This window comes from Tauraco erythrolophus, chromosome 3, assembly GCF_009769465.1.
Source record: "Tauraco erythrolophus isolate bTauEry1 chromosome 3, bTauEry1.pri, whole genome shotgun sequence".
Taxonomy (NCBI): Eukaryota; Metazoa; Chordata; class Aves; order Musophagiformes; family Musophagidae; genus Tauraco; species Tauraco erythrolophus.
Genome location: NC_141467.1, coordinates 84,586,755 through 84,604,147, shown reverse-complemented (window position 1 = coordinate 84,604,147; position 17,393 = coordinate 84,586,755). Strand labels below are relative to the sequence as shown.

Sequence of the window (17,393 nt, the reverse complement as noted above, 5' to 3'; positions counted from 1 at the left end):
ACCAACTTACCCCTCCCCAAACCCACAGGCCAGACTTGTCAATATCTTAAAGAAATGTCATCATATCCAGGAAAAAAGTATTTCCAGGGCAAATCTGAATGTTTTTAAAGAAATTGTATAGTACCTTGTGGTGTTTAATGTCAGACACTGAGGAACAATAGATAGGATCTTACTGCAGGCAAGTGTTCAGCCAAAGAAGTGTGCAAGACTACTGACTACATAAGGAAAACAAGTTTAAAAGACTTCTTATTGTAAATGGAAGTTTCCTAGAACAGTCTGAAAATGACCTGTCTGATGGCAAAAAAAATCCCCAAAGTTGTACATCACACAGTTGCCCTTGACACATATGAAAGATTCTAAAGCCTGCCTCTGTAGCCTCAACAAAAGACATAGCCAGAAATCTAAAAGCTTGCTTATCTTGTCTTAGAAGAAACCTTCAACACAGGTAAATACCTTCAACATAGGTAAATATTCAGCATAACAATTAATCTGCAAGTGTAATTCCATTTGAAATTTATTACACTGAGGGAGAAACAGAGAATTAAACCTTTGGAACTATCAGGCTTTTGTATGTACCTGACTAAGAAGCTGATCAAACACTTCACTTGCAATGACTATTAGCAGTTGAAAAATTCTACAGATATCTTGAAAACACTGGCTTTAGAGTGCCTCAACAAGAGATGACCTATTTCATTGTTATTTATTAAAGGACAACAGGAGGCAGACCAACCCGACATCTCTCGCTCACAAGTTATTTGGCATGGTCCACAGTTACTACAGGTACACTTCAGGGTACTTCTCTAGAGAAGAACTGCTGCCTCAAATGTACAGACCAGAAATGAGATTCCTAATAATACACTAAATATCATTAACATTTCTGTAACTTTTTTATTATTACTACCAAGGATCACTGAATGTTAACCTAGGTAGCTAGATAAAGCTCAGGTAACAGTCAGATAAAGAAACAAAATGTTTGGTCCCAAGTTTTAATCATTCTTTTTCAGACACGCCAGCGTTTCTGTCACTTATCTCTAACAATTTCTGTGACTCTTCTACAAGAGAAAAAGCTTCTGCAAGTCAGTTAGAAGGTGGTAAAGACAGGAGAAAAGCTTCCTTATAAACCTGTGGAACATGTTTACTCAACAGATGGAATTTTTAGCATGAACAGAAACCAAATGTTATTGACTCTGTGAGGAAAGAAAAAAAAGAACAACTGAACAGAACTTGTGAGAGCATACATGCATCTAGCAAACCACTGGTCAAAAATTGCTCATTGCATTATGCATTTTCTCCCTGAAAGACGGAAGCTGAAGCAGCTCCAGCCTTTGAGAGTTAACACCACAGTTTTGCATAAGTAAAGACAAATATGACATATCCTCTTTAAAACAGAGTACCTGAAACCATGTTCTCTTGTTGGTTTGTCATTATGGATCAGACAGACTTCTATGTTAGCATTCCTACAACACATACACTGCAGAAGTATTGTCTCAGAGTAAGCCAGGGCTGAACTCATGAGCATTTTAGTGCCATGCACTCACTTCAGGTTCTGAACAGACTTTTCTGGTTACTTATACACATTTATACACCATGGCAGCAGATGTCACAGTTGTTCTACAAAATACCCAGAACTGGGTATACCAACACTGATGCCAGGAAAAAAAAATGTACAGCATACTGTTCTTTAGTGATTTACTTTTGAGAACTTAACCTTAGTGACTTACTTTCGATAATCTGACCTCCCTCTGCTATCTTACAAGCACTGAAGATGACTGATAGCCTAAAGAGCACTCCCCATAAAATCTTGGTTCCTTGCTTTTGGAGAAGGGAGAAAGTTCCAAAGCTCCCTCTCTGGCCTGGCTGAGCTGCTGAAAATATTTTCAATGTGAATATATTCTTCAGAGCAATGAATAGTATCAGGACTTACTAAATAAGTAAAGCCTTTCCTATGCCCTCACCTGCCCATACCAACACAGGGAGATGAGCCCAGCTTCTCCTTTGTGGTCATGTTCTGTCACACTATGTCTTCAGCTCAGATCCCTTTGATGGTAATCAACTATTTATTGAACATTTTAGAAACATCTCTGACTTTATTTTATACAAATTTAATTTTTGAAAAATTATTTGTACCAATAATATAGCTAGAGAGAGACAGATCAGCAGATAGAGCACAAGCATAAGCAAAAAGACTGGTCAATCACAGGCACGCTACAAACTCCTACATGACTCCAGTATACTGCCAGCATTTGCTCTAATTTCCCAGACCTGGGGAAAAAAAAAAAAAAAGAAAAATAAAAAAGTCTATAAGCGGCTCAGTAGTTGATAGAGGACTGCGGGAAACAGTTTTTTAGGACACCCTCCACCAAATAGCCAGTGACTTGGTTTTCTCTCTCTCTCTTATAAGTTGCTCAAGAAAAAAATATCAAAAACTCTTGTCAATGAAACTGAAGCAAAAAGTAAGACTCTTTATATAGCTACTAAGTAGTTCAAAATTAAACTGTTGCAGGAAGTTCCTGAACAAAGTCCTCAAAAGACTACTTGTAGAAGTCAAGATTGCTGTATGTAAGAGAGATTTTAAAGATATTAAGTAAATCTCTGTTCAGGTAAAGTTCAAATATAACAGCCTTAATCATAGAATCGAACAGTTTGGGTTGGAAGAGATCCTTAAAGGTCATCTTGCCCAACCCCTATGAGAAATGCTGAGCTACCTTATTACTGAAAGCCATGTGGACACAGTAGGCTATTAAAAATAGATCCCTTTAGTCTTAAAGCTAGTCCAGAAAATATTAGTTCAGATAAGCAAAAACATGCACATTGAAAGTAGGATAAACCACACCTCCATGCGGATATTCAATTCTGAATTGTTTTTAACTTATTTTCATTAAAGTTCCTTAAACCTCAGGAAGTGGGATCTCTAAGTACCATACAATTTCTGAGACAGAAATTTGAACAACCATGATAAAGGGAGGATTAGAACCCAACTTTATGATACTGGTAAGCCCAAACATTAAGATTAGGCAGTTCCATAAAACACACGTTTAGAAAGGTTTGCGATGACTTCTGAAAAGCAGTTTTAAAACAGAAGTTACTTCTAAGTAATCCCATTACGTTCTTGAACACACAAGGTAGAACAAAGACTGTAGTTCATAATTTATGAAGCTTTTATCATGCAGATAACAATTTAGTTTTATTCTTCACTTCTTGTAGAAGTCTTGAACCTCATCAGTGTCCTCCTTTTCACTTCATGAACCATGTGTTTGTGCTTTTTGTGCCCTTACTGCCAAGTTCTTTGTTTTGGTTGTTGTTCTGTTTGTTTGTTTTTAAGCCTTAGTATGAGTAATTTTCCTTTATCTAATGCTTTTCAGAACAAGGCAAGTACACTAGCAAGCATAAGAAAGAACAAAGAATTTTAAAGCTTCTCTATCAGCTTCAGTTTCATAGATTTTCTAGGTTGGAAAAGACCTTAGAGATCATCGAGTCCAACCATCCCTAATCCCCATTAAACCATATCCTCAAGTAGCTCATCCACCCTATTCTTAAACACATCCAGGGATGGGGACTCAACCACCTCCCTGGGCAGCCTATTCCAGTGGCTGACAACCCTTTCAGAGAAGAAATACTTCCTAACATCCAACCTGAATCTCCCCTGACTAAGCTTATGCCCATTTCCTCTTGTTCTATCACCCATCACTAATGTAAAGAGCCCTTCCCCTACCTCCCCACCATCTTTTCTCAAGTATTTATAGGCCGTAATCAGGTCTCCCCTCAGCCTCCTCCAGGCTAAACAGCCCCAACTCCCTCAGCCGCTCCTCATAAGTTTTATTTTCCAGCCCCTTGACCAGTTTAGTCGCCCTTCTTTGGACTCGCTCCAGGAGCTCAATATCTCTCTTAAAGCGAGGGGCCCAAAACTGGACACAATATTCCAGGTGCGGCCTCACCAGTGCCGAGTACAGGGGCAGGATCACTTCCCTGCTCCTGCTGGTAGTTTCAATCAAGCAGATTTAAACATTTAAGATACCCTTTTCTGCCTCCAACAAACCGTGCAAAGAAAAACAAACCAGAGCAGCACACTCTTCTACAAAAGAAGCAAACTGTGCAGCTGCAAGAAAGGGCATGTCTACATAGGCAATAAACAGTGAGTTCAGGTGTGACTCTGCAGCACACTGGTGACTCTACACTGGTTTATTGTCTGACTCAGGTTGTAGCATATTTGCACCACCCTGTTTCTAACTGTGCCCAACAACCTGCCTCTAACAGTAGCCATAACCAGATAACAGCAAATATTGCAACAGAACTAGTGTTTCCAGGCTCCAGCCACTGCATCTCAGAATTCCTGCACGCTTATCCAGGGAGTTACAGGTGTGACTAAAACCAACTCCAAATGCGTACAGAATAAGCAGTCTTGAAAAGTGAGAAATGAGGCAGTCTTACCCTAAGCAAGCCCTTTCGCACACGTGAAAGTAAACACACTGAAAAAGAGGCTTTCACTAGATTTCAGTTTATGAGCATCAGTCACAGTGATGACTGAGATCATATCTGAAGGCCTATAAAATAGTTAACGGAGCTTCAAAATCACTTCCAGAGTGGGAAGCGGAGGATGAATTTTTTAAGCTTTCTCCAGAAAGCCCTTGAAGATTCATCACTCCGCATCATCAGGAAATATATCAAGGAGAGAATAAGACGACATGCCAGAGGACATTCCTACTGCATGTGACACAAAGGCTAAATTACGTGCTAAACTTAGGAAATCTAGCACTCAAATTTGAGCAAGTTTGCATTCATTTTCTCTCCCCACTCACCTCCTCAAGCATGGACTGATACTGTGGTGAATTATGCAACTCTTTAGAAACAGAATTCTCCTTGAAGCTCTTAGAAAATAGGCTGTAAAGATGCAAGTCAAAGACATATGCTGTGAACACTCCCCATAATATTCTGATGGGGAATTACAGCACATAAATAATATGCTGCAAATTTTAACCTAGATTATATTTTTCCAGTACAGCCAATTTCTAACAGAGGCTCATAGTTCTCCCAATTCCTCTGCATCAGAGCTCTTAAACCAAAAAAGTAATGACTTGTCTAGGATCAACCTAAGAAAAGTCACCTAGGGCTAGAGTGCCAGGAGTGAAGCAAACTAACTGCAAAGTAGAACAAAGTAAGGAACCAAGATTTTCCAGTACTTGTCTCACCAACTTCTAACACATAACTTTTGCCAATACGCATGTCAAAAAGCTTCAAATATAGACATACATAGATCAGCAATACTCTCCATCAGCAAAAAAATAAATGCAGTTCTAGGAGACTCTTACTAATCTCTATCGTTAGTATAACTTATCTGCAAACGTATTGCTGAGCAACACAGAATCAGTAGTATTTGTACATACATACCCAAACTTCAGGTGAAGGAGGAAGTTACTACACATACTTTGAGTTTCTTTGCATTCATTCAGCTTGAGCAAAAACATGAATTTTCATGATTAAAATGCTTAATAATAATTTTTCTGTGGTGTGGGAGAGCAATACATTTTGTTTTTTTCCTAAAGCATTCTGAGGAAAAGTCTGTTGACATGATCTCAGTCTCTAAAAACCTGCTGAAGACTTGTGCACCTATGAGTTGAACTGAAGTTAATTAAGTGCCACTAACTTGGAGGTATTTGTGTAATGACACTAGTGAGAGAACTGTAACTGCTGCTTCAAAGAAAAAGAAACCACCCACAAAAAATAAAGATTTCTCCTGTACTATACCCAATACAGAAGTGTTTGTTTACAGAATCAGAGGTTAATTCTGCTCACACTGTTCTGCTTTAGGAAAACTGAAGTGAAGCTACCCAACTGCATATTTCCTTATAGTTTAAGGCACGTTCTTCTCCACTGTAAGTAAAGAGAATTACTTATAAGAGATACTAACATAAGGAACAATCAGACCTCATGCCCTCAGTACAAGAGAATCACTTATCAGTGTGGCTACAGGGAAGTTTGTCACAGGTTAATTGCATATTAACTGCATGCATCATGTCTAAGAAACAAGTGGTCTGGGAATCCAAAGGAAACAGGGAATAAAAAAATGAATATATTTATACAGACATGCATATATACCTATCAGGAACTAAATTTTACTGTATGCTTCTGGTTTAAATGCAGTTGATTTTTACATTCCATACATTAATAGTAGAATCTGAATGTTTAAGTACCTTGCCATTAGTGATGTACTTGCAATTAATTTTTAGAAATTTCTCTGTAAACGCTTCTTCCTCTTCGGAGGTGGAGGATACCACTCTTGTAGGACGAACACATGCATGTGCTGGTGAAGCAGTCGACTCTTTCCGTTGGACTCCATCTGGATCCTAAGATAGAATATAAAAAACAAGAACAACAACAAAAATCACACAAAAAAACTTAGCAACCTGACTTTTTCAAGATTAAGAGATTTTCTGTTGTGTAATTTCTGTTCTTTTTCTTTGACATGAAAGCAAATGTAAAAATACGATTCCAAATACACTGCAGTTTAAAGGACTGCTTTGATCTGACAGTGCGTATAACTAATGAAGCACGGCTTAACCTGCCCGTGATAGGAAATGCAAGTGGGCAAAGACATTCAGAGTCAACCTGGGAATCAAAAACAAAATAATGATTAGAACTCACATAAGGAAATCATCTGATTAACTGTTGCATGCAAAATTTGAGCACAAATTAGCAGAAAGGATTACTTCTCAACTTCAGCAGTAGTCCTATTACATCACATTTGGAAAGTCAGCTAGTCCAACCCTGTGTTCAAAGCAGGCCTAAGCCTGCAATCACGTTGCTCATGGCCTTTCCAGTTGAGTTTAAGTCTTCAAGGCCAGAGGTTCCACAGCCTGTCCAAGAAACTTGCTCCAGTGTTTAACCACCTCCATCATGAAAAATATTTTCCTATTATTTAACCAGGACCTCTTGTGCAACTGTTGTTGCCCATCGTTTTACTATGAAGCTCTGAAGAGCCCGTCTCTTCTCCTCCCTCTAACCCGTCTACTAGGTAGTCTAACACAAAAATCAGATTGTCCATCAGTACATCTCCAGACTAAAAAAAACCACAGCTCTCAGCCAATCCTCATGCCTCATGTTTCCATTCCCTGACCATCTTAATGGCCCTCCCACTGGACTCTCTCCAGCATGTCAATCTTTGTCTTGTACTGAAGGTGACAGAAGTGGGCACAGCACTGCAAATGAAGCTTCACAAACTCCCCGGAGAAGGGAATAATCATTTCCCTTAACCTGTTGGTATTCCTCTTTCATCTGCCACCTAGCATGTGATTAGCCTTCACGATCACAAGTGGACATTGTTCAACACATCCACCAGACACTAGCTTCAGCCTCTCACTGGCCCTTGTTCTTCTGTAAAGCTGCTGTGTAGCTAGCCAACCCTCATCCCATATTGCCACACACACTTTCTGTCCCAAGCAGGTCTTCACTATTGTTGAACTTCATGAGGTTTCTGTTACTTCACCTCTCCAGACTCTTGATGTCCCTATGATGAGCAGCCCTTGCTCTTCCCTCCAGAGTATTGATCAGTTTCCCCAATTTTTACTGCCCACCTCTCCCCAAAGTTTTCTGACAGTGCATTCTGTCCTCTGTCCCACCATCCAGGTCACTGACAGGCAGATTATAAACAACATCCCCAAGAGGGACCCTGAAGGATTTGTAGAACTGTCCACCACCATAGAAAACAAACAACAAAAAAATAACCAACCACACACAACCACTAAATCACTTTGAGTCCAAGGATCCAGCAAATTTTTTCCAGCCCATCCTGTAGTCCACCCATTCAGTTCATATTTCCCCAGGTAACAAGGCTGCTTCGGGACAGTGTCAAGAGCCTGGCTCTAGTCAAGCTAAGTAACATGCATCGCTCTTCCCTCATCTGCTGAGCCAGTCATCTCATCACAGAAAACAATCACTTTGGTCAGGTATGATATATTGCCCTGGTTTCAGCTGGGACAGAGTCAGTTTTCTTTTTAGTAGCCAGAATAGTTCTGTGTTTTGGATTTAGTATGGGATTTGTTATGAGAAGAATGTTGATAACACACTGATGTTTGCAGCTGGTGCTGAGACATCAAAGACTTTTCAGCTTCCCATGTTTTGCCAATGTGCAGGTGTGCAACAGGCTGGGCAGGGAACATGGCTGGGAAAAAGGACTCAACTCCTAGCTTAGGATTTGAGTTTACATTTAGGATTGAGGGCCAAATTGGCCAATGGAATATTCCATATCATGCAACGTCATGCCCAGTATTATAGATGAGGGCTGGCTGGGAAGTTGGGGTTCCGCTCTCTCTCACACTCCCTTTTTGTGCCTCTCTTCCAGGATTCTTCTGTTTTCAGGACCACTTGCTGGGATAGAGAGGCATTGGTCACCAGGTGGTGAGCAATTACACTGTGCATCACTTGTTTGCATTTATTACTATCATTTAATATACTATAGTATATTATCATGTTTATAATTATTTTTATCAGTATTACTTTTATTTTTATTTTATTTCAATTGTTAAATTGTTCTTTATCTCAACCCACAAGTCTCCTTCTCTTTTCCTCTTTAATTCTTTTTCCCTTTCCCAGAGGGTGGAAGAGGTCGAGCAAACAGCTGCCTGGTGTTTAGGTGTCAGCGGGGTCAAACCACAACATACGCCCTTGGAAAATTCACTATGGCTGTTCCCAACCATCTTGCTCTTTTCACATGCCTGGATTTAACTTCCAAAGGATTTCTTTCATGACCTTCCCGGGAAGACAACAGGAACAGTTATCTCTCTTGCTGTCTAACAGCACATCCAAAAGAGTAGTGAACATGGAACCCTACCAGGGACAGGATAGACAGTGAAAAAATTGTTTTCAAATAAAAGCTACACATATAGTAGACAGACAGTATCAAAGTCTGTTTTATAGTGATAGCAACTCTGTTTTGGAGCTTAGTCAACATTTAAATACTTCTATTTCATATATAATTGCTATTTTTAGTTACTAATAAATATTACTATTTATAAAAACTGTAAACTTCTATGTTCCCTTTGGTTTTCTGCTTTTCTTTTCAGTTCTGTTCTCTAGTACAGATTGCAGCTAAATGCCTTTAAACATACCCAGGAACATTATGCACAATTGCTTTCAGTTCATTATCTCTCTGGCACTACTTTAGACTTAGCCTGCATCTTTCAATTTGAGTTAGAAAACAAAAGAACCGAAACAACTTACAGAACACTGAACTGAATTTTGCTGGAAAAGTTAATGAAGATACAAGTAAAAATCAAGCTTCCTGGAGATGAGTTCTCCTTCTATATATGCCTTTCTCCTAAAAATTATGCGGTCACCTTTGTGAGTGCATATAACTTAGTAAGTGGCTGAGGAGTCCTCACCTGATAGCCTAATCCACTGCAAATAAGCCAGCTATTGCTCATTCATCTTGCCACGTGACACAGAAGCAGGAAAATACTGGTGGCAGATTTCCAAATTTAATGACAACACCCTTGTCACTACGCATTATTCTGAAGTGGATTTTAAGTTTTATAGGTAGTAAAGCTTATGGGATCTTCTTAAATATGTGCATTTGACTGCTGAACGAAGAAACCCTTAACAAAACCCAGCAGCACAAGGCTTAAACTCAGCTCTAAGCTGAGTTCTTACATAAACACGCTGACACTAACAAACTTATTTCAATACACACTGAAATCTTAGCAACATAAACTTAACAGGGTTATGCAGGTCTTATATTAGCCACATGCTGGTTTGCATTTAGCCACATGGTTGTGTTAAGCTACTCCAATGTTTGATAAAATAGAATCATAGAATGGTTAGGGTTGGAAGAGACCTCAAAGATCATCTAGTTCCAACACCCCTGCCATGGGCAGGGAAACCCTCCACTACACCACGTTGCCCAAAGCCTCATCCAACCTGGCCTTGAACACTTCCAGGGATGGGGCATCTACAACTTCCCTGGGCAACCTGTTCCAGTGCCTCACCACCCTCTGAGTGAAAAATTTCTTCCTTATATCTAATCTAAATGTCCCCTCTTTCAGTTTAAAGCCATTGCCCCTTGTCCTATCACTACACACCCTTGTAAAAAGTCCCTCTCCAGCTTTCCTGTAGGCCCCCTTTAAATAGAAACAAAAGAACAAAGCACATCATAGTTTATGTTTTGCCTCAACTGAGGTTGATGTTGGTTAGTCATCTTATTCAATTTCTATCAAGAACTCATCTATTTCAATGACCGTAGCACTCTTTACATTATAATGTAAACCTATAGGTTTTCTGCCCATATATATAGAGAAAACTCTTTTACATTATATAGGCAGAGTAACATATCTTCTTTACCTTGAAATGTGCTTTAATTTAAACTGCAGATATAGAATCAAAATTGGAGGAGAGCTGAAGACAAAAGATATCAATACAGAGCATTAGTGAAAGTATGCTAGTATTTCTCTTGTTCATAAGGACAGCAAAGAGAGAAAAAGAAACATGGAAAACAGGTGCTATGATGAAGAACAAAAACCTCCAGCTTTAACTGCTCAAATAGAAGTTGAGTACTTTTTGTGTTTCTGGAGGGACTGTTTCAACAAACAAAACCAAACACACACACACAGTCCACACTGACAAGTGCAAGTGATTTCTGATCTTTGCTTTCTTTTGACAAACTGTATCTAGGAACATCCCTCCCCTCCTTATATTTACTTTGAAAAACCTCAGAAATGGAAAATTCCATAAACATTTTATTGTCACATTGCTCATTTGTTTTACTTTCCCTGAAGCATTTAAGAATGGCTTGTAGTGATCTATGACATGTAACGAGATGCACAAAATAGTCCTGCAGCAATACAGTAAGTACCAGCTAAATGAAATTTAACAGATTGTTGTCAACATTGAACTGCCTACACTAAACAAAACAACCTTTTGCACAAGAGGATTTTAACTTTTAAAGTATTTTACTCAACTTTGTTTCTTCTACACTTCCAAGCTTTTCTCTGCTATGTGCATATAGTCAATAAAAAAGTTTCAAAAAAAATTACATAAATGGTTATACTACTAAGTCTTCTTATCTACTATATGCAAACAAGCATAAAGTACACCACAAATGCAAGAATATGGTATTTTTCTGACATAGAATCTAGTGCTCTGTAGAAAGAGCTCTGATTTCTAGTACGTAAAACTAAAAATTTTCCCTCGAGTAACTTCTCATGACATATGCTATATGGGTAGGCCTCTCTTAGCATTTACAGTTATTCCGAGACCAATATAGAAGACTGTATTCTTGCAGACTAGTCTATTTACTGTGCTACACCACCTTCATTTTGTCATAAAACAAATTATTCAGTACAAATGACAGCAGACATCTCATGACAACAAGCATACCAGGTCACAGTAGAGGTGTAACAGCAAAACCAAATAGTAATTTTCAGTAGAAGAGTGTTTATAATGCAGCTTGGGAACCTGTTCTACAACAAGGAAATACCTTTATATTTAAACTTCTCTGGACCAAGTCATGTAAGCAAACAAATAAGGAAATGCCTAAAGTCTCAAACGTTCCTAAACTTGGAGCACACAGAACCCTGGAGTAGACACTTGACAGCCAGACTGAGCACTACCAAGTAGTGCTATCAAGAAAATTTATAATTTGAGAGCAAGTATAATAATTGGGAAAAGAATAGTAGTGACATATTAAGAAGCATCTGAATAAGGTCATAATTGCATAAATTGCAGAGAAGCTCAGGCTCCAATACTGCATCTTCTTGGCTGGAGTTCTCACCGTAGCATTCTGTTAACAGCACACCAATATTCCTGGAAAAACATGCTTTTACAAATCTAGCTCCTGACCCAAAAAAAAAAAAAAAAAAAAAAAAAAAAAAAAAATCTACATTCAAGCTGAATTATAGAGCAGCTTTGATGGCTACACAATTTTTGTATTTTAAAGTCTACAAAGGTAGATCTACTGAGTAGAAGTCAGCTATTCATAGATTCATAGATTTCTAGGTTGGAAAAGACCTTAGAGATCATCAAGTCCAACCATCCCTAATCCCCATTAAACCATATCCTCAAGTAGCTCATCCACCCTATTCTTAAACACATCCAGGGATGGGGACTCAACCACTTCCCTGGGCAGCCTATTCCAGTGGCTGACAACCCTTTCAGAGAAGAAATACTTCCTAACATCCAACCTGAATCTCCCCTGACTAAGCTTATGCCCATTTCCTCTTGTTCTATCTCCCATCACTAATGTAAAGAGCCCTTCCCCTAACTCCCCACCATCTTTTCTCAAGTATTTATAGGCCGTAATCAGGTCTCCCCTCAGCCTCCTCTTCTCCAGGCTAAACAGCCCCAACTCCCTCAGCCGCTCCTCATAAGTTTTATTTTCCAGCCCCTTGACCAGTTTAGTTGCCCTTCTTTGGACTCGCTCCAGGAGCTCAATAAATCAACTCTGTATTAATCCTTCACTGAAAGAGAGTATTAGCCCCAACCCCTCCTTACTTCGTTTTGCTAAATGAAACTAGAGAACCCCCTCACACACCTCTACAGGGAGCCGGGGGAGCCCTTACCTTTCAGCTACTTGAATATTCTTGCCAATGCATCATTGCTACGAAAACTATCAATAAGATTAGAGACAAATGTTTAACTCGTTTTGAAAGGTAACAAATACAGAAATGCAACAGGAACTAGTATCTAAGATATCAATGTGCAAGGACAGTATTTTGCTACAGATAACTTGCCTTCAAATCAGTTTTCACACAGAAAACTGTCATTTACAAAGACTGAAAGACTGTATTTACTTTAAAAATATACTATTTCACTTTTTAACTCCCAGTGTTATAAAGTACTTTCTCCTCAAAACAAAAGGATGGTTTAAGAAGAAAGCATAGCATCTGTAACATTTATCTTGTAAGGGACACTTATTTTCAAGGACAACAGGTATACCTACATTTACTGTAGCCTTGTCAAGCTCTGCTTCGGAAGATGTAGGTGATAGGGGACTTATAGGACTTAGAGAGGGGGAGCTGTCCACACTAGAAATGTAGTCTGGGTCAGGAACATACAAAATCTATAAAGAAGATATAATGTAGTTAGAAGTTATGATTTCAGGTTTACTTTAGGTTTCCCACTAGTTCAGGTATATTTGCTATGCTTTCTCACAATAAGCTATACAAAATCATTCCTGCTCCCACTAATTTTAACAGAAATCATGTGTTGAGGGAATAAACAATACCACACAAAGTACTACTTAATTTTAGCTTTTAAAGTCTTTAAATGCTATCTTGAGATAAGATTGATCTTTAGTCATAACAACTGAGGAAAAAGTTCAGATAGAAAGCATTAAAAGTATACACCATGCCAGAAACACCCAATACAGTGTCCAAGAAAAACCTGCCCAGTTATCTTCCTGTTACTCTACTTCTTGGGCATCCAAGAAACAGGCTGAGGAAGAAGCTCATAGACATAGCTCTTAGCCCAGAATGTAAAAAAAAATATAAAATAGTCAACTGAAGTTATTCACCTTCTAAATACATTATTTTTGTCATTGTAGGCATTGAAGCTACCTAGGCAAATTTTTGCAGCAATCAGAAATAAACACAAGATTTTTTCAAACAGAGGGCTAATATCATAGCTGACCTATCACTTGTTTCCAGGCCTGGCTTTCAAAGTGAAGGCAAAAAAAAGGGAAGGAAAAAGATGTAAGTAACAGTGACCTATAAAAAGTGAATGATAGTTCCTATATTGTTGGTAAAGACAGCAGGTTGGAATGGAAACATTGTTCAATTCATTAAAATAGAATTGCAGGCAGTAACGCACAGTCAGGAATTTTGTTTGTAAGCTGTACCCTAAATTTGTCTTCTGAGCTAGAGCTGGTCAACAGCCTGCTATACTTGCAAAGTAACAATTTAGCTTGTATGCAAGTGTTTTTATATCATTCAGTATATTTACTTTTAAAAGTCTCCTGATCTTATTTAAGAGGCAGCTAGTTTCATTACATATTGCTTTTTTAGATAGTTATTTAATAGGCACAAGGAATTAACAAACTAGAGAAAAATGAAAAAGTCTTTTACAAAGCCAATAGGAAAACCCATAAAAAAGTACTTTAACACTTTTCTCTAGTAACTAGAGATGAGAAATATAGGGGAAAAATAGGGGAAAAAGGTCTTTGTTGGTTAAGTAAAATACATGGTGTAATAGTACCTGTCCAGGAACGACTGCTCTGGAGAAAAGCTTATTTAATTGAACCAGTTCATTTGGTGTTGTATCAAATTTCAAGGCAATACTGTTTAAAGTATCTCTTGATTCCACCTGTATCAATTGGGGAAAAAAAGAAAAAGAAAAACAAACCTGTAAGCAGTTAGTTCAAATAGTAGCTTACAAATTTTATCACATGTAGATTTACCGAGATTTTGATGAACTTTAAGTCTTCATATCTTATAATTGCTCCTCCCCATCTGCCCCCAAAAATACCTGCCCCCTAAATATTAGTCTGTTGTAACTCCACATGAGGACATCTGCCTTCTCACTATGGCTGCAGGTGGCCAGTAGCATCGGACATCCTGAGCTGTACGATCAGCTACTGCACCAGACCTTCTGGTCCATAAATTCACTGCTGGGTACCACTAGACCAATACACCATTGACTAGTTTCACAGAATCCTTCATTCTCTCTCTTCAACTCTTCTCCATTCTTCACTTACAGAAAAGCTGAAGCAATCTCTATAAATGCAAACATGCTCTCTTCCTATTGAAATAAGCTTCTGTTAACCTGACTTTCAAGTCAAATCCATCAGTGACATAAAAAATGAAAATACTGAAGCAAAACAGGTCAACTAGTATGACAGCAGATGGAGCATAAGCATTTTAAGCAGGTGATTGCTAAGTATGTAAAGGATTTTTCAAGCTCTTATTTTCACCTCCATCTCCCAGAATGTATTCAATACGAACCAACAGAAGAAAGCAAAGGGAAAAAAGTTTTATTCACAGAGAGGATTTCAGAATAAAGAATTCATAGCAAGCATTTAAGAATGGTAAAGATCATACGACAAGGGAGCATACAACCAGAAGAAGTTTATTGCATAATGGCACAGGGCTTCATAAACATTGTACCAGGAAAAATAAATCTTATCAGCTAAGCTAAGATGAAGCAATACAAGCAATGTTGCTAAACATGGAGCACAGCACTAACTCCAGTCTTAAATGTCTTCTCATTTGTCCCCCTTATTACATCTGCAGAAGATATACACCTTCCATTCTATATAAATAGTAAATATTAGACTAATTATTCACAGGTTTAATTTTCCTTCTATTTTCAGGCTATACATTTAAGTTTTCTTGACAACTACAGAAAAGAATGCTTTCTCTTAAATTCCCTTTTCTTTATTTGATTTTTCAAGGGAAAAGTAAGGAAGAGAGAAAGTAGTAAAAGACAAACCCACATTTTTCTTCACAGTGTATGTTCTACACACAACTGCATTAAGAGAGCCATGGATATCATTAGCTGATTGCACACCCACTAGGTATCTTCTGCTCTTTGTTCACTTCCGTAACAAAAACATAGAAGCACCATGTCTTGCACGCCTTGTCAACTGCTGCTAGACTTAAAGGTAGGTAACTTTTACTTCTGCTTGAATGGTAGAACTGGGGCAGAAAAAAAAACATTGAGGGTAGGGAAAGTGTCAGAGCATAAATGTTTTAATAGTTTTTCGAACTGCTTGCTCTGAGAGTAGACCTTGACCTGACACAGTCACACAGAAAAAGGCAGTGTTTGGAACCAAAAGGCTAAACCACTCTGCTTCAGTAGATGTACTGCAGTGGAGGTAAGTAATAAAATATACATGGAGCTAACATGGTTCCAGTCGTACTCTATTGTTGACTGTTCAATTTGAATTAGCATATTCCATATAACTAATAAGCATTTTGTCTTGCTGTCAGTAGAATGTGACAAGGCATGTTCATTCTTTACAGAAGCAGCAAACATTTTGCCAGAGTGGAAGAATCTGTATCTACAGGTTACAGTGTTAGTTAACATGGGATGATTAAATACTTAATATTTCAATACATTTTATTTGCATTGCAAAAATAGTTGGCAAGCAGAGTTCCTATTGGCTGCAAAGCAAAAGTAGTATATAAAAAGTAAAATAATTGCTCCTCGAAAATGCATTCTCACTTAAACGTTCCAAAACTTAACACCAAACAGAACACTCAAAAGAATTTAGGAAGAGAAACACTCTCTCATCATTACCTTTTTTCAAAGTTATGACATGTTAGTGAACACATGTTGACAGCTCAGGATAAAAAAAAATATATAACTGACAGATACAGAGAAGCAAACTATATCTATTTAGAGAAGTGGATTGTCCTGCAAGAAAAAGCGTTACAAATATAATGTACTTTGAAGGCTGTTGTAGTTCAACAGATAAAAACAAAGGGCAGTTTGGGATACTAACATAATTAAGTTTCAGAAGTAAGAGTTAAAGAATTCCTTTCCACACAGAATTCATTATGATTTTGTAAAAGTGCATTTGTCAGCCTAGATTCACCAAACAAAAAAGACAAGTATTGTCAAAGAAGTGGCAATTCACTTCAAGATAAATTTCTAATTCTATTATGACAATTCAAGGAAGGCATTAAGCTGAACAAAGCAGCAAATATCTCTCTACTGGTATTTCAGGTATGAAAGACTGTTTTGTACTACCTTGCAGTAATTCAGTACTGTATGATCACACAGCTATGTGAAAAATAAGAATATTCTTCTATACCACATTTAATTGGTCCTAAAGCGGAAATTAAAACAGGATCCCAACCTGACCAGATATGTACTATTTGTCCCATAGACGACAACAAAACTGAAAACCAAATCAAAGAACAGTAGATCAGAAGCTCTACATTAAACAGAAGATTTGCTAAAACACATTGTAGGGTGAGATTCCAAAGCAACTAAAGGGTTTATCTCACAAATCATGAACACAAGAACGGCAAACATAAGCTTCCTTTTCTTATTTGGCTGTGAATTTTTCTTGGGTGCTGTACCCAAGTCTTTATGAATAACAGATTATGACTATATTAGCTGCTTGTTAATAGGTCTAATTTCTAAAATATGCAACATCAGGGAAACAGAACTTGTAAATATCCTAAAAGCAACTCCAAAAATCATTTTAAAATCAGGCAAAGTATACAACAGATAAAGTAATATGCCACCACTATGATCCACATTTTCTGAATTCCCCAAAATTGGGAGAAAAGAGTACAACTGTGGTATTTTCAAAGAAAAGTGACAGTCAGACAAGAACACAATCCCTAGCTTTGAAAGGGAAGAACGAAGAAAAAAAGCAAAAACTCATAAGTGTGTAGTAGTCTAAACAGCATGTAAAGGCTTACAAGGGCAAAAAACTAGCTGCAGCAGAAGAGAGAACT

General features: G+C 38.0%; 1 protein-coding gene across 5 annotated transcripts in view; it reads right to left on the bottom strand.

The window, feature by feature from the left end:
* Window positions 1–17,393, bottom strand: part of OXR1 (oxidation resistance 1) — a 158,803-nt gene that overhangs the window by 53,453 nt on the left and 87,957 nt on the right. For 2 of the 5 annotated variants that reach the window (XM_086608781.1, XM_086608782.1), the window contains 3 exons: window positions 14,179–14,286; window positions 12,926–13,045; window positions 6,189–6,341 (listed from right to left, as the gene is read on the bottom strand). In XM_086608781.1, the coding sequence (XP_086464907.1) occupies window positions 6,189–6,341; window positions 12,926–13,045; window positions 14,179–14,286 (381 nt within the window). The remainder of the gene's footprint in view (window positions 1–6,188; window positions 6,342–12,925; window positions 13,046–14,178; window positions 14,287–17,393) is intronic. The other 3 variants (XM_086608784.1, XM_086608785.1, XM_086608783.1) reach the window with 2 other exon arrangements.